This window comes from Halichoerus grypus, chromosome 5 (genome assembly GCF_964656455.1).
Source record: "Halichoerus grypus chromosome 5, mHalGry1.hap1.1, whole genome shotgun sequence".
Lineage (NCBI taxonomy): Eukaryota > Metazoa > Chordata > Mammalia > Carnivora > Phocidae > Halichoerus > Halichoerus grypus.
This window is the reverse complement of record NC_135716.1, coordinates 58,451,502-58,470,106: the sequence shown is the minus strand read 5'-3', so window position 1 is coordinate 58,470,106 and position 18,605 is coordinate 58,451,502. Positions and strand designations below refer to the sequence as shown.

General features: G+C 35.7%; 1 protein-coding gene across 7 annotated transcripts in view; it reads right to left on the bottom strand.

Moving 5' to 3' along the window:
• Positions 1–18,605, bottom strand: part of STAU2 (staufen double-stranded RNA binding protein 2) — a 304,830-nt gene that overhangs the window by 134,079 nt on the left and 152,146 nt on the right. For all 7 annotated transcript variants that reach the window (XM_036065333.2, XM_036065329.2, XM_036065332.2 and 4 more), the window contains one exon: positions 17,251–17,311. In XM_036065333.2, the coding sequence (XP_035921226.1) occupies positions 17,251–17,311 (61 nt within the window). The remainder of the gene's footprint in view (positions 1–17,250; positions 17,312–18,605) is intronic.

Below are 18,605 nucleotides of genomic sequence, written 5' to 3'. Positions count from 1 at the left end.
TGACATGAGGAGATCTATTAACCCACTCCCATCAAACAACCATAATTTAAGAGTATTAATTTAAAAAAAAACTTTTTTAAGTTTCTGGAAATTGTTCTAAGTGCATACAGCAAATAAAACATTTTCCCATGTAATAAAAAATTTGGCTGGATTCTGTCTCCAGTTCTTAGGAGGTAGCCTCTAAATCCTTGGAATTTCCTGAGTGACTGGAGTGTCTTTGTTATTCATGGGGGACCCCTTGAACCACATCAGAGTTTATGCTAACAAAATGATTCAAGATGGATGATGGCCATGTCAGAAAGACCAACTATGTGATTAGACGGTTGGAGCTTTGAATCAAATGATATCAGCCCAATTTCTGAGAAGGGGAGAGAGTTGGAGACTGGTATCAACTTTATGGCCAATGAATGATTCAATCAGTTATGCCTATAAAATGAAAGCTCATAAAAATTCTGGGCAATTCTGGAAACTTGAGTGAACCCTTCTGGTTGGTCATGTGTAGGGAGGATGATGCATCCTGACTTCATGGGAAAAGGACACTGGAAGGCTTTGTGTTTAGGAGCCTCCCAGATCTCACCCTATATGTCTCTTGGCTGGTTCTGATTTGTATCTTTTTTGCTACAACAATATCGTAATCTTAAGTATAGGACCTCCCTGGACTCTGTAAATCATTCTAGTGAACTATCAAATCCAAAGGGTCATGAGAAGCCTTGAATTTATAAACAGTTGGTCAGAAGTGAGAGTGACCCTAGAAACCTCCCAAGAGCAGCTGGTATCTGAAGTGAGGTCAGTCTTGTAGAGACCATGCCCTTAACCTGTGACATTTAGCCTAACTCCAGGTTTTGCATCAGAAGTCATTATACTGAGTCATTAATCAAGAAAATCTAACAAATCTCGGTATGAACAAGAATCTGTGGCTCTTGAGCCATGATCCATTCCCCCTACCCCATAAGCAGCTAGGAAGATGGTGGTGGGGGCTCTCTTTCTCCTCAATCTCCTGTCAAGGAATATGGCATTTCACCAGGAAGGGCAGACCACCAGAATATCTCATTTCCCCCAGCTCCAAGCTGCAAAAGCTAAATTCCTCACATATGTGGCCATGAAGTTGGGCAATCCCTTCTTCCATCCAGCTACCACTCATACAGTGAAGGCTCTATACAAGCACAGCAGGCTGAAAAAACTTGGGAACTGACATCCCTCTACTCAGCTTGCTCAGAGGAGGGAGGTTCATGTTAGGAAAGGCAAGCCAAGAGCAACAGAGCCTACCCACCCTGCCCAACACTCTGGTCATAAAGCAGGGATGTCACTCTCAGAGAAGTGACCACTGTCCCCATTCCCACTCCAGAGCACTGACTCAGAAATTATGCCCAGGGGGTGAGGTAATCCGTAAGAACAGAACTGTAAAGCTCTCCCAAAGGAAATGACTTTATTTGAAATGGGTTGTGGGGAAGTTTAAGCCTAAGGGCACTCTTGAAAACACTGGAGATTTTGGTGGTTAGCAATTCACAGGAGTCTGCTAACTTCATGAAAACAGCAGGAAGCTACACTGTAAACCTGAAAGAACCAGGGAAAGACACAGCCAAGAAGAGCACTCTTGGGGTCAAAACCTGAAATAATGCCTCAGAAACTATTCTGAAAAGGGATCCAAATTTAATTGGATCAGACTGGCAGCAATTTATATCCTAAGAAAACAATAGGGCTATATGCCAGCAATTAGTGGAATCCAGAAGCTGAGTGTTAAATCAACAAAGGCAGAAAAAAAGAGATCAGACAGAGAGCAAAATAGAACCCTACTAAATCCACTGTCATCCTATTTGACCATGTACATGGTTGAAGACTCCTCCCTCTGAGAGATGACATCAGAGGTTTCATATTGCAAAGGAAAAGACTTCACAAAAATAGTCCAGCTTTTCATCTAAGAATAGGAACAAGACAAGGATCCCCATTTTTGACACTTCTATTCAATAAACATTGGAAGTTCTAACCAGAGCAAGTAGGCAAGAAAAAGAAATAGAAAGCATTCAAACTGTAAACAAAGAAGTAAAATTAAGTCTGTCCATAGATTATATGATCTTACATGCAGAAAACTTGAGAGATTCCACAAACTGTTAGAACTTATACATAAACACAGCAAAGTAGCAGGATGTAAAGGCAACACACAAAAATCAGTTGGATTTCTGTATACTAACAAGCTATCTGAAAAGGATATTAAAAAAACAATCCATTTACAATAGCATCAAAAAACACAGTATTTAGAAATTCTCTTAATGAAGGAGGTGAAAATTTGTACACTGTTAATTATAAAACACTGCTAAAAGGATTAAAGAAGACACTGATAAATGAAAAGAAAACCTATGCTCTTGGATTATGAAATTTAACATTATTAAAATGTCCATACTGCCAAAACAATCTACAGATTTGATGCAATCCTTACCTAAATATCACTGGCATTTTTTACAGAAAAAAAAAATCCTAAAATTCATATGGAACTACAATATAGGCAAATCAATCTTGAGAAAGAAGACTCAAGCTGAAGGTACACTTACTGATTTTGAAACCTTACAAAGCCAAAGTAATCAAAACACTGGGTACTGGCATAAAATAGACATATAGACCAATGGAACAGAATTGAAAGTCCAGAAATAAATCCACACAGATATGGTCAAGTGATCTTTGACAATGGTGTCACGACTACACAATGGGGAAAAGACAGCATCTTCAATAAATGGTGTTGGGCAAACTGGATATCCACAACCAAAGGAATGAAATTGGACCCTTATTCTACACCATACATACACAAAAAATCAACTCAATGTGGATTAAAGATTTAAACATAAAACTCCTAGAAGAAAATGTAGGGTAAAGTTTCATAACATTGGTCTAGGCAATGATTTCTTAGACAAAGCACAGGCAAAAAATGCAAAAATAGACCAAGCGGGACTATATCAAACTGAAAATCTGTACAAAAAAGGAAACCATCAAGAGAGTGAAAAGGCAGCTTATGGGATGGGAGAAAATATCTGCAAACCATGTATCTTATAAGGGAGTAATACTCAAAATATATAAAGAACTCCTACAACTCAACAACAAAAAAACTAATAATCTGGTTTAAAAAATGTGAAAAGAAAGGACTTATAAATAGACATTTCTCCAAAGAAGACAAACAAATGGTCAACAGGTAAATGAAAAGATGCTTAACATCACTAATGATCAAAGAAATGCAAATCAAAATGTTAATGAAGCATCACCTCACACCTGGTAGGACGGCCATTACTTAAAAAAAAAAAAAAGTAAGTAAGTATTGATGAGGATGTGCAGAAAATCCGAACCCTTGTACACTGTTAGTGGGAATGTAAAATAGTGCAGCCATTATGGAAAACAGTATGGAGATACTTCAAAAATTATAAAAAGAACTACCACATGAAACAGCAACCCCACTTCTGGGTATTTATCCAGAAGAACTGAAAACAAGATCTCAAAGAGATATCTGCACTTTCAGGTTCACTGCAGTTTTATTCACAACAGCAAAGAAGTAGAAATAATCTAATGTCCACCAATGGATGAATGGATAAAGATGAGTGGTATATACATACAGTAGAATATTATTTAGCCATTAAAAAAGAAGGAAATCCTGTCACATGTAATAACATGCATGAACCTTGAGAACACTACGCTAAGTTAATAAGCCAGACACAGAAAGACAAATAGTACATGATTCCATATATATGAGGTATCTAAAGTAGTCAAACTCACAGAAAACAGAAAGTAGAATGGTCACTGCCAAGGACTGGGAAGAAGGGAAAATGGGGAGTCACTGTTCAAAGAGTACAAAGCTTCAGTCATGCACAATGAAAAAGTTCTATGGGTTTGCTGTACAAATTGTGCCTACAGTTAACAATATTATACTGTGCATTTAAAAAATTTGTTGAAAGGGCAGATCTTATGTTTAACATGTTTTTAGCTACAATAAAAAAATAAATAAAATTTAATTTAAAAATAGTAAATGAGAGGTGGGTGGGGGATGGGGTAACTGGGTGATGGGCATTAAGGAGGGCATGTGATGTGAGGAGCACTGGGTGTTATATGCAACTGATGAATAACTGAACTCTACATCTGAAACTAATGATACACTATATGTCAATTAATTGAATTTAAATAAAATTTAAAAATAGTAAATGTCCCATATACCATTAATGAACAAGTTGAATTTGAAATTAAAAACACAATACCATTTACATTAGCACCCAAAAAATGAAATTCTTAGGTATAAATCTAACAAAATATGTACAACATCTATATGAAGAAAGCTATAAAACCCTGATGAACAAAATCAAAGAGAACTAAATAATTGGAGAGATATTCCATGTTCATGGATAGGAATACTCAATATTGTCAGTATGTCAGTTTTTCCCAACTTGACCTATAGATTCAATGCTATCACAATCAAAATCCCAACAAGTTATTTATGAATACTGACAAACTGATTCTAAAGTTGATATGGAGAGGCAAAAGCCCCCAGAATAGCCAACACAATACTGAAGGTGAAGAACAAAGTTGGAGGACTGATGCTATCCAATTTCAAGATTCACTATAGAGCTACAGTAATCAAGATAATGTGATATGGGTGAAAGAACAAACAGATCAAAGAAACAAAAGAGAGAGCCCAGAAATACACCCCCATAAGTATAGTCAATTCATTTTTGACAAAGGAACAAAGGCAGTACAGTAGAGCAAAGACAATCTCTTCAACTGTCAAATGGTGTTGGAACAACTGGATATCCATGCACAGAAAATTAATCTAGATACAGACCTTACACCTTTCACAAAACCAGTAGACCCAAATGTAAAATGAAAAATTAATAAACGTCCAGAAGATAATATAGGAGAAAATCTAGATGACCTTGGGTATGGTAATGCCTTTGTAGTCATAACATTAAGACAAGATCCATGAAAAAACAACTGATAAACTAGACTTCATTAAAATTAAAAACTTCTGCTCTAAAAAAATAGACAACAGTAAGAGAATTATAAGGCAAATCACAGACTGGGAGAAAGTATTTGCAAAACATACATTTGATGAACAACTATTATCCAAAACATACAAAGAACTATAAAAACTCAACAATAAGACAACAAACAGCCCAATTAAAAATGGGCCAAAGACCTTAACAGACACCTCACGAAAGAAGATATACAGATGAAAAACAGAAGATATACATATGGCAAATAACCATATAAAAAGAGGCTCCACATCACAGGAAATACAAATAAAAATGAAAAATGACATACCACTACACACATATTAGAACGGCCAAAATCCAGAATACTGCCACCACTGCCAAATGCTGATGTGGACATGGAGTTATAGGAACACCCATTCACTGTTGGTGGGAATGCAAAATGGTACAGCCACTCTGGAAGACAGTACTCTTATCACACAATCCATCAATTGTGCTTCTTGGTATTTATTCATAGGAGATAAAAACTATATCCACACAAAAACCTGCACACAGATGTTCACAGCAGCTTTACTCATAATTGCGAAAATGCAGAAGCAACCAAGATGTCCCTCAGTAGGTGAATGGATAAACTGTGATACATCCACACAACGGAATACTATTCAGCACTAAAAAGAAATGACCTATCAAGTCATGAAAAGACATGGAAGAATCTTAAATGCTTATTACTATGTGAAAGAAGCCAATTTTAAAAGAATCTGTATCTATGACTCCAACTGCATGATACTCTGGAAAAGGAAAAACTATAGACAGTAAAAAGATCAGTGGTTGTCGGGGGTTGGAGATAAGAGGAGGAGATGAACAGGCACAGCATAGAGGACTTTTAGGGTAGTGAAAATATTCTGTATGATATTATAATGATGGATATATACCATGAGACATCTGTCTAAACCTATAAAATGTACAACAAAAAGAATGAACCCTACGGTAAACTATGGACTTTGAGTGATTATGATGTGTCAATGCAGATTCATCCTTTGTTACAAACGAACCATTCTGGTGAGTGACAGTGACAGTGGGGAAGGCTGTGCATGTGTGGGGATGGAGGATATACGGGAAATCTCTGGTCCTGCCTCTCAATTTTGTTGTAAAATCTAAAGCTGCTTTAAAAAATCTTTTTTAAAAATAGCAAATTAAAAAAAAATCTGACATTTTGTATTAGCACAAAGTGTAACAAAGAAAAGACAATAGTATGATAGTAAAGGTACTAGACTGAAGCCTCCCTATCTGAATTTGAATGGCAGCAGCAGATAGCCTCTTTACCTTGCTTTCTCGATCTCTAAAATGAATTAGACTAGAGGAACCTGAAAATCTCTTTCAGCTCTAAAAGCCTATGAATCATCTTAACACAAACCAGAAAGCTTGGAATAAAACAATACACTTGAATAACATCACCCAAAAAGCCTGTTGAGTGTTTTTAAAAATGGACTATTACTAAAGTTTTTTAAGTCTTAAGAAAAATCATGTAATGCAGATGGCTGTTCCATTGTTAAAATAAACATCTCATATGCTTTCTCAGCCATTTTAGTGTTTTTATATGATCCACCCAAATATCAAACTGGTATCTGAAACAATAGTTTGGACATTTTCCATGTTATGAAACATCCTAAATGTTTTTTAAAAAAGATTCTGGTACATGATATACAAAACATTCTTTCAAGAAAATTCATACTTAATTTTAGTGGAATTTCTTAGAAAAAGCCTTATTTGGTTTTTCTTTATTATTAGCAATGATATATATGGAAATAAATATGTTGTGTAGTAGCAAAGGTGGACCTTAGAATCAAGACACAAGTTCAAGTCTTTACTACCTCTACCTAACTTACTATTCCTCAAGCAAATTAATAAATCACCAGAGCCTCAATTATCCTGTTTGTAAAATGAGAGGTTGGACGTTCTCCAAACTTTTCACACTTCAGACTGCTTGTATTGTTTTCTTCTATGCATACCATATCTCAAGTATCTGCCTTTCAGACAGATTGCATTTATTTAGGAATAATAAATCATCTTCTGGTTTCTTCTACCAAAGACTGCCAATCTGAGATTCAGAACAACTTGAGATAGGAATTCAGAGATATATTTCTAACTCAAAGCAATAAATCTACTAAGAATGAAGACAATATTTCTATTGGGTTGTTGAAATACTAGTAAGAATACCTATTATACTGAGTACAGCAACACCAAGCTGAGAAACACAGGTCTAAATGGTACCTAAGACAATCAATACAGTGGGAAAAAAGTAAAAACACTATTTTTTTCATTTGTTAAAATGAAACCACAATCTCAGGTACTGTGCTCTCATGATTTACTTTTTAAATCAAAACAACTGGGTCCCCCCCCCATTACACTTATTTTTTAAGTTTTCCCTCCTTTTCCCTTGGGGAGGGGTGGTTAACCATGTTTACCTTTTAGATTGATTAGCTTTCCAAGAAGCAGTTTCAACTTTAAAAAATTTTATTGCAATCACCAATAATACCAAAAATAATACAATGCAGTCAACAGACACTTTCAGAATAAATGAAAGAATAAATGCTACATCCGTTATATGCAGAAGTTTTAGGGAGACTGTCACCACTGCCTTACTGAATCTTAAACCTAACACCCTCAAGCATACAGTTGCCTGTTGCTTCCTTAGTGTTTTTAGTCAATGTTTTGACTACCCTTACTCCTCTTCTCATGTCAAGGGGATTTCTATCTTTTCAATTACATGAACTCCATGTAGTATGTGCAGAAAGGTAATAGACCAAGCACTTCTCTGTTCATATTCGTTTTAAGTAAACAGAGCTTCCAACTGATTCATGTTAAAACACAATAAAGACACAATGATTAAAACTGGTACATGAATAGTCAGATGAAGGAAGAGAATAGAAAATCCAGAAGAAAACCAAATACAGAATCTTAGTATATGGTAACAGTAAAGTTTCAATGCTGTGGGGATTAAAGTTGAAGCCATACTTGCAGTATAAATCCCTGATGAATCACAGATTTAAAGATTAAAAAAATGAAACTATAAAAGTTCCAGAAGATAATGTAAGAGAATTTTTTATAATTTCACAGTGGGGAAGGCATTATTAACTATGTTAAGATTACAAGTGCTATACAGACTATAAAACAAAGACCATGCAAATATACTAAAAAGAAAACCAAACTTTAAAAGATTTCACCATAAACAAAGAGAACTTGAAAAATATTGGCAAGTCATATTATAAAGGCACATACGCACACACACTCTTATCAAATAAGAAAGAATAAAAGACCAACAATCTAACTTTAAAATGAGCACTAGTTATGACTACGTCACTGACATAAAAAGTATAGAAATGGCTCATAAACATATAAAAATAGTTAATCTCATTAATTTCATTCACAAGAGGAGAAATGCAAAATAAAACTACATTGAATACCTTATTTCAACTATCAGATTGGCGCAGATCTAGAAGTTTGACAGCACATTGTGTTTCTAAAGCTGTGGGGAAACAGGAAATCTCATATACCTCTGGTAGGAATGTAAATTGTTAAATCTCTACTGAGTATAACCTGGCTACATCTATCAAAATTATACATGTTCATATTCTTCGACTCAGTAATTCCACTTGTAGGAATTTACCCAACAAATATACTAACACACATGTAAAATGATATATGTATGAGGTTTTACACAGCAGGATAATTTATAATAGAAAAATAATATAAACAATCTAAATACCCATCAGTTAGAAACTAGTTAAATAATAATAAAGTCCTATGCATATCAATATGAAAGGCTCTTCAGGACATATTTTTAAGTGAAAAGAGAAAATTATTCATCAGTGTGTCTGGAAAGCTAGGGGATGTAATAATACATACTTGAATTTGCTGTACATGTACAAAAAGATTCTGCAACAGTACAAAAAAAACTAACCAAACATAAGTTAACTTGCTTGGGAAACAGGGTAAAATCTGTGCTAATGAGAACAAAAGTGGGGGAGATTTTTCACTTTTTTTGCATTATTTATTTTTATCCATTGAAAAAACTAAAAAGAAAAATAAGATTTTTTTTTTTAATAAATATTTTATTTATTTGTCAGAGAGAGAGAGAGAGTCAGAGCACAAGCAGGGGGAGAGGCAGAGGCAGAGGGAGAAGCAGGCTCCCGGCTGAGCAAGGAGCCCAATGTGGGACTCGATCCCAGGACCCCGGGACCATGACCTGAGCCGAAGGCAGCCGCTTAACGGACTGAGCCACCCAGGCGTCCCAAAACAAAAATAAGATTAATGAATAGTTGAATTGGAACTAAACTTCAACTAAATTCATCATTGAAAATGAAATCAAAGGTAAAAGAGATTTTTTAAATGTCTATTTCTAGCAGTGTGGAGGTCTAGATATTTTGAGGGGTTCTCAGCTCTCCCATTACAAAGCAACTAGTGTTTTTGTAAATCTGAATGTACCTATGCCCTATGATACATAAATTCCACTGCCAGGTGTGTTCCCCAAAACTCTTAAGACATGTGCACCAGGAGAAAGGTTCAAAAATGTTCATAGTTATACTGTTTATAATAATAAAATCCTGAAAATAACTCAAATGTGGATCAATACACACATAATGGATGAAACACTATAATGTAACAAATCAATCTTAAATTACAATAAGTGGAAGAAAAGAGCTTTAGAAAATACACAGTAATTTTCTTTCTAAATCTTCCTAAAGATTTAGAAAGAAATGCCATCTTTCTAAAGTTTAAAAAAAAAAAAAAGCAAAACTAAACAAATACTGTAAAGGACTCATACTTATATGGTAAAACTATGGAATAAAGGGTAAAGGGCCGACATACAAAATCCAGACAGAGTGGTCACCTCTGTTGTGGAGAGACATGGGAGGCCAAGGGATATAAAAGAGGAAAATGTGGAGGTAAGGATATAGGTAATGTTCTGATTCTTAAGTTGAGTGGTGGGTTCACAAATGTTTATTGTATTATCATCTTTATAACTTAAGTGTGTTAAATACTTTATGTGTCAAGTTGTATTTTTTTCTTTAAAGATGATAACACACAAGTTTAACATTTCTTGGCAAATTGTAATACACTGTACTGGATTTATAAAATTCCATCCTTCTAGACAAGCTGATGAAGAAGTAATTATGAGCATTAACCTGATTTTCTCCTGCTTATTGTAGAGTTTCTTTTATAACAGAGAAAATCAATTAAGTAGTTATATTAATACTTCAATTTTCAATCTCTGGGAGACTTCCACCTATGTGGCATTATATGCTCTCTTCCAGTTATGAAAATCATAGTTTTAGACACCTTTCGATCCCCATAGAGCTCCGAGAAGTGCATATATTTCAGATTTCCAGAACAAATATCTTAAAATTAAAATTTCACTCAGACTTTAGAAAATTATACGTTTTCTCTTCTTCTTTAAAAAAAAAAAAGTCAGAGGGGCATCTGGGCTGAGTCGGTTAAGTGTCCAACTCGATTTTGGCTCAGGTCATGATCTCAGAGTTGTGAGACTGAGCCCCGTGTTGGGCTCTATGCTGGGCAGAGTCTGCTTGAGATTCTCTCTCTCCCTCTGCCCCTCCCCACTGCTCTCTTTTTCTCTCTCTTTAAAAATAAATAAATATTAAAATTAAAAATTAAAAAAAGTCATAAATTTTCCCCAAGTGGGTTTCAGTATATAGATAACTGTTGCCCTAGCTCTTCAATACATACTACGTGTTTAATTCAGCCAGATTGTACAACCCAAGGCCAAAGTTTGTGACTGGTTTTTTCTTTGTTTTTAAGAATTCATTCATTTAGGGTGGCTGGGTGGCTCAGTCGGTTAATCGTCTGCCTTTGGCTCAGGTCATGATCTCAGGGTCCTGGGATCGAGGCCCACATCAGGCTCCCTGCTTGGCGGGGAGCCTGCTTCTCCCTCTGCTGCTTCCCCCTGCTGTGCTCTCTCTCCATCAAATAAATAAATAAAATCTTTAAAAAAAAAAAAAAAGAATTAATTCATTTATTTGACGGTGGGGCAGAGAGGGAGAGAAAGAGAGAATCCCCAAGCAGACTCTCCACTGAACGCAGAGCCTGGCATAGGGCTCAATCCCAGGACCCTGATATCATGACCGGAGCCTAAGTCAAATGCTTAACTGACTGAGCCACCCAGGTGCCCCGTGAGTGGTTTGTTTTGTTTTGTTTTATTTTTTTAAGATTTTCTTTATTCATTTGAGACAGAGAGAACACAAGCAGGGGGAGAGGCAGATGAAAAGGGAGAAGCAGACTCCCCACTGAGCTGGGAGTCCAACATGGGGCTCGATCCCAGGACCTGGAGATCATGACCTGAGCCGAAGGCAGATGCCCAGCCACCCAGGTGCCTTACCCCATGAGTATTTTAAATGTACTTGTTTTGGGGGGTGCCTGGGTGGTTCAGTCAGTTAAGCGTCTGCCTTTGGCTCAGGTCATGACCCCAGGGTCCTGGGATCGAGTACCACGTGAGGCTCCTTACTCAGCAGAGAGCCTGCTTCTCCCTCTGCCTGCCGCTCCCCCTGCCTGTGCTCTCTCTCTGTGTCAAATAAATAAATAAAATCTTTAAAAAAAAATATATATATATACACACACTTTTTTTTCTGATTATAAAACCAGTATATGTTTATTATGGAAAAAAATTTCTCTATTTTTCCCTATCTTAAGCTTTCGAAAGAAAAGTGCCTAAGCTTTGGATTCTTATTGCTTCAGAAAGTCCATGCTAATTCACAATCCTATCAGCAGTATCTGAGTGCCTGTTGCCCGAACATTTGGATTTATCATTCTTAAATCCTTGCCAATTTTTATGGATCAGAAATTACGTAACATTTACTTTAATCTGCACTTTCTGGATTACTGAGCAATTTTTCATGATTTAATGTGTTCTTTTAAAATGTCTCCTTAAGTCCTTTGGCTATTTTTCTATTGGGATGTTTACCTTTTATTATTATTAACCTATTTGTGTCTTTGTGTTTATTTATCCTGTTGCTATATATGCTGCAATTTACGCTGTTTTTCATTTGCCTTTTTATTTTCTTATGCTGCTTCATGAATTCGCTTTTAGTTTTTATGTACTTACATCCATCTCTTTTCTTTATGCTTTCATTCTTTGCTCTTACACTTAAAAAACACTCTCATACTGCAATCAATAAATGCATCTTTAAATTGCTCATATGGCTTCCTTTTTTAAAAACCAAGTATCTGGATCTTTTTTTTGTCTAAAAATATGAGTCAAACCAGTTTTTAAGTTCAATCTTTCCTGAGAATATTTCAGAAAAATATACTATCTATGTTAATCTGATTAAAGACTTACATTCTAGTTTCTGATTCTTCTTCCATAAATGAATGGGCCCTTAACTACAACTCAACTTGTATGACTATAACAGAAGCAAGCTTAATGCTGCCTCTCATCTCTCTAGATTCAATGACCAAGACAAGAGAATCCCAGTCCAAGTAATAAAAAGGCTTCTCACCACTCAGGCAAGTCCAACATAGCCACCAATGTAAAAGGGGGGAGAGAATCTTTCTGGAACATTTGAATCTTCCTTCCCTTGCTCAGGGGAGGACCAGCATTTCTACCTGCAGTCTCTGCAGGTACAAGAGCACAGGCAATGAGGATGTGTAGGTCTTGCTGCCCCCAGCTGCTTCAAACAGCCCTTTATTTATGGGATAGGACTTCATTCAAAGACAACCAGCTGGGGCACAAATAACCTAACAATCTTTTTAAAAGTAGATAGCTACAAGTCAGCTACACTCTTAGATTTCCAACATAGTATTTATGTCTAAATAAATAATTAACTTGATCACTTAGTTTAATATTTAAATCCAACTAAATTTTAGTCTCATTACAAAGTGGTTTTGTTATGGGAGGCACAAAAGTAAATTGTTCAGGGAACTCTCCCAAAACGCTTAAAGAATCTATTAATCTGTTATCTAAAAATTAAAAGTACAATCCTCACCCACACCCACACAAAAAAGCAGAGGTTCTAAATACAGTACACAGCATATGGGAAACAAGCCTATAATCTATCTTAAGTCATGTCACTGGGATGATCTGGCCTCCTGGTTTCAGGACGTATACAGTTTAACAATATATGAATATGACAGAAAAGTGACAAAAATTTTGGCAAGTCAACTACGATACTGAAAAGGTCAATAAGAATTCTATCCCATCCCCAAAGTATTTGTCCTGGGTCATCTCTAATGAACCTAGAAGAGCCAGCATATTTCACAGGGGCTAAATAAAACTTTTTAAAAGGTTAACGGAAAAATATTTATGTGAAAAATGCCTCCAAATAATCTTTTAGTGGGTGGATTCAGCACATACCAGTGAATACCTTTGAGCTTAGTCCAATTTTGAATTAAGCTAGAGTTCACCTTTAAGAAACAATGAACCTGTTTTTAAGTAAAACCCTCTATTAATAAGAAACATGGAATGTGAATACAAAATAAAAGATATTATCAACTGAACTGTATCTAAATATTTTACAAAGTTTTCCATGAGCCGTCAGTAGATCTTTAAAATGCATGATCTTTTAAAAAACTTGTTAGTCATTCATCTGTAAAAATCTAGCTTTTTATGTGTATGCCAAGCATAAAATTGCCCCATGCTAAATTTAACACAAACCTCACATCATAGATTTACGTGTTCTTACACTTAAACACGACTATGACAGGGATTCAAAGGGTAAAAACACACTTAGAACAGTCAGTCTACCTTTTACTGCAATTCAGTACAATGAAGAAAGCCTGAGAAGCATGCAAAAATTAGGTCCATATTTTAAATCTGCAGGCAATCAAGCCAGGAGCCAGGCTATGCAATCACAATCACTTGCAAAACCATTTAAACCATTTTTTAGTTGTAATTGTTAGCAGTTTCTTATGACTGTAATCTTTAAAAAAATATCTTCCACTTCAAAAATTAAATGCACATGTACATTAACTTTTTTTGTCTACTTAGAGTTAGGTGCTAGCTATGCCAGGTTAAAATTTTCTTTCTCCTTTCCAATTCTGCATTCCCTACTTTTAATTTTTGTACACCATGGTTCCAAGTTAATTTCATAGTATTTATCCAAATAATGGTTAGCTAACTATAATTTGTAAAGTAGTACAGAGTTTAAATGTAGAGAGTCACTTTATGATAACATTCTGAGTTTTACAGAGCAGTACGTTACCTTTTCAGATGTTATTCAAGGATGGTTAATCATTGTACAAATGTTAAGATTATTAAAGATACTCAGCATTATAAACTGGTATGCATGACTCCTAACAGAGCACACTGAACCATAAGATGTGAAATGAGTCGCTCAAGGTCAGAAAACAGGCCGGCGGGGCCGCCGGTGCTGGCAACCTCAAATTCCCGTCTTCCCCCACATGCGCCATCCCAAGAGATGCCTACTTTAATCTTTGCCTGCAAAACTCTTAACTCAGGTAGTCTTCATGGGACTGAAACCACTTAGGGCAGAATTTCAAACTTAAGGAATTAAGTAGAAAAGAATTTAACATAAATGTTACCATAATATACAAATTTAATTTTCAGGTAATGGATTCATTGCCTAAATGATCAATTGCTAAGAAACTAACTTTTTGTTAAAGTTGTATTTAAGTAGCTACATGTTGGCTCCAGAGGACACTGGGGCGCCACTAGAGAGAACTAGCCATCAGGGAGTACAACAGTTACATTTCAGAGCAGGGCTGCCATCATCCTCTGTGGTAGCCTGAGGCAGAGACCACTCAGTGTTCAGAGGGAAGAACCCAGGCATTGGCTTTCTCACCTCTCACAGTTTGGAAAGGCTGAGGGATCGTATCCTTCTTTCAATTCTCAATTTGAACTACTGGAGACCGAAGGAAGTTCTAAAGTGTTAACAGTTTGGTTAAGTTTTAAGCTGGCTCCAAACAGCTTTATCCTTTCTAACATTATGTCTAAAGCACATCTTTCATGCATTCTTACACACTTCTGATCACTGAAACTCACTGGCCTCTTTGTACTATCTCTTCTCCTACTCGCAAAAATCCCTTAGCAAGTTTAAAAAAAAACAGAATCAAAGCTAAGAGGCAAAATACCACGTTAAATGCTAGAGTTTGCAGGTTATCTATAATGTGATTTCATGTTAAAACTACCTGACTTCCATACTCAAAAGCATAGTGTTTATTTTCTTTGAAAAAATATCTAGTGCCCAAAGTAACTATTCAAATATAAACTACATATACATTGGTCACCTGGTACATTAAAACACATCTGACAGATTAAAACTGTAAGAATGGGGGGCACCTGGGTGGCATAGTCAGTTGAGAGTCCAACTCTTGGTTTCAGCTCAGGTCTGATCTCAGGGTCGTGAGATGGAGCCCCATGTCAGGCTCCATGCTCAGTGGGGAGTCTGCTTGAAATTCTCGCTCCCTCTGCCCCTCCCCCCGCTCTCTCTCTCTACTCAAATAAATCTTTAAAAAAAAAAAAAAAAAAAAGTGTAAGAATGAAATTTTTGATAAGCCTACATAGAATTATATAATTTTTATTTAAAAAGGGAGGGAGAAGGCATGGAAGAAAATCAACATTCATTATGTACTTACTAGGAAACAGGTATCGTGCTAAGTATTTTACAAAAAACTAAAATCAATTTAATGCTTCTTATATTCCCTTACCAAGTAATTATAAACCTATATATTCAAACATCAAAGGAATTAAACACAAACTCTCTGAGAATCCTGACTGGATTCCATTTTTTAATTTGGGCTATGTGCTAAGCCTATCACATTTGACATTCTTATAGAGAGAGAGCAAAGGCTCAGAGCCCTATTAAATTATTTAAATTATTCCCAAAAAGTTAACTCATGAATATCATTACCTCACTGAAATATTCTTTTCAAGAAGCTAGTTTTGATGATCCAAGAATTCAATTCTCATAAGCATGCTTTGATTAAAGTTTGTTACTGATTTCATTATACATCAAGAGATAAGCTGTTAATACCAAAGAATACTCTTCATTATGACCATTTACATACTTAAGCTTAGTCAACTTCCAGAGGTTATAAGGAAGAGAAATAGAGTTAGAAATGAGATAAATTTGGCTTCACTGAGGACTTCATTTCATAGGGTCTTCACTGACTGGCTTTTTTGTTTTACTGATTTATAGTAAAATGGTCACGTCAGGGAAAACAGATACTTTTTGGGAGAGGTGGGAGGAAGTTAGAGAAAGATGCCTGTGCTTCCAATGCATAACAGCTTGATCGTGTACTTTTGAGAAAAGAAATAAACTGAAGGGATTTTCAAGTGTCGATAACACTATATTTGGAATAAAATTGCTCATATTTCTCATATTTCAATTAGTGACTTTAATAAAATATTAAAAATTCTAACAATTCAGAACAGTGTGAAAAATGCTTATTACTGTGTTAAATGAAAATAACACAGTACAAACTTTCATCTGTATTATAATAATATAAAAATGAGTGTGTACCTAAAAAGAACTGAAATGTGAAAGTTGATTTTATCTTTTTATTTAAATTCAATTAATTAACATACAGTGCATTATTAGTTTCAGAGGTAGAATTCAGTGATTCATCAGTCTTATACAATACCCACTGCTCATTACATCCTGTGCCCTCCTTAATGTCCATTACCCAGTTACCCCATCCCCCCACCTCCCTCCCCTCCAGCAACCCTCAGTTTGTTTCCTATGATTAAGAGTCTCTTATGGGGGCACCTGGGTGGCTCAATCAGTTAAGTGTCTGCCTTTGGCTCAGGTTATGATCCCGGGGTCCTGGGATCGAGTCCCGCATCGGGTTCCCTGCTCAGTGAGGAACCTGCTTCTCCCTCTGCCTCTCCCCCGCTCATGCTCGCTTGCTCTCTCTCTCAAGTAAATAAATAAATACATAAAATCTTAAAAAAAAAAAAGAGTCTCTTATGGTTTGTCTCCTGATTTCATCTTGAAACAGTTGATTTTAGAGTATAACGGGTTTATAGATAATAGCTTTACTTTCTTGATTCTTTTATATTATAACAATGTTACAACAAAAACAGCTTTAAAAAATTAGATGCTCACCATGTGGAGTAAATGGTACTCTGTTTGCAATGACTAAACCATGCTAAGAATATGAGTGCTTATGTCTTCCGTCAGCTCCAGGAAAGCAAATACCATGACTTCCTTGTCTCCCCCACATCTCAGGCCCAAATAGATCCAACAAATATCCAGTGCCAGTCTAATCACTGAACCACTGATGAACACCAAGTGTAGGCAACATGAAAGTGAAAACTTACTGTTATTTGTTGGTTCAGGAAACCCAGCCTTTGGACCACTCCATCCTTTGTTTTCCCCTGTCTGAAAGATTAAGTCAATTGTTTAAATCCAGATAAACAGATTTATTCAAAAAGAAAAAAAGTTAACTAATCAATTAAGCAAAGGCAAAAGTCTCTCACATGATTATTCTGCTTATTCTCTCCCTCTCTGACCCCAGGACCAAGGACACAAAAGTAACTAATATGAACAGTATCATTTCTTCCTTTTCCACATGCAAATCTATTCTTATGTCTCCTTCTGCTTTTATCATTCATCTAAATTTACAATTTAAGTAATCAAGAAAGCCCCATATTCAACACATGTATTATATACAACACAGGCTCTATCTAGATGGTTAAAAAGTAAACAATTATTATTCAAACAGTAAACAATAATAATCATCACAAGTGCTACTGTGACCCAAAGGGTTTTATGGCTTCTGAGGTCAAATTCACAACAGAAATATTACTGTGTCTGTTCTGTAAAAGTTCTATGACAAGGGTCACGAAATACTGCTAATGACATATACAAAAAATGGAAAACTAAGCCCAAACTTTAAGTAAAACTTGTAACATCCTGACTTTTGTCAGATGATTTGATCTGTTTGTTATAAAAATACATTCAGAGAAACCAAGGTATTTTGAAGTAGTAAGTATTTTAGTCAAACTAATAAGTGACTTTAACTGGTTATGTTCTCTTTGTGTGGAGCTGGTATTATTGATATAAAGTACTCGAGGGGAAAAAAAAGTCATATTTCCTATTATAATCAGCATTTTATATTTACATTATCAGATGTCAAAGTTCAAATGGATAAATAAACTCCAGATAGAAACACAAAATATAATTCTAGCAAATAGTGTACCACTGTGAAAGGAGAGAGGAGGAGTAAGTGCTCGTAAATGCAGACGGGTGTCAATGGAAGCCCTGTGGAGACCCCATGCACACATTCTCTGTGAAGATGAGATCACAGCATGAGAGGACGTTAGAAGTTTGAGGAAAGTGGAGTAAGGAAGAAATAAGTCACATTAGGGAAAAGAAGAGCAGGCAGATTAGAAGAATGCAGATTTTTTAGGCAAGTGAGGGCTTAGTTGAAGTTGGTAATAAATTTAGCATTTCATTCCTCCTTTCATTCTACTTATAACCAAGGTTAGTTAAATATTAGATTATATGGCCTATGTCTAATTTTTCACATTCAACTGAATCCCAAGCCTCTCTGATTCCTACCTCAACACTAAGAAAACTGTTATTGTAAGGTTTCTGCTTAAACATGACAGAGTGAACAGAAGGAGTAATCTCTCCCCCCGCAACATCTCTAAATTGATAATCCAATAATCCA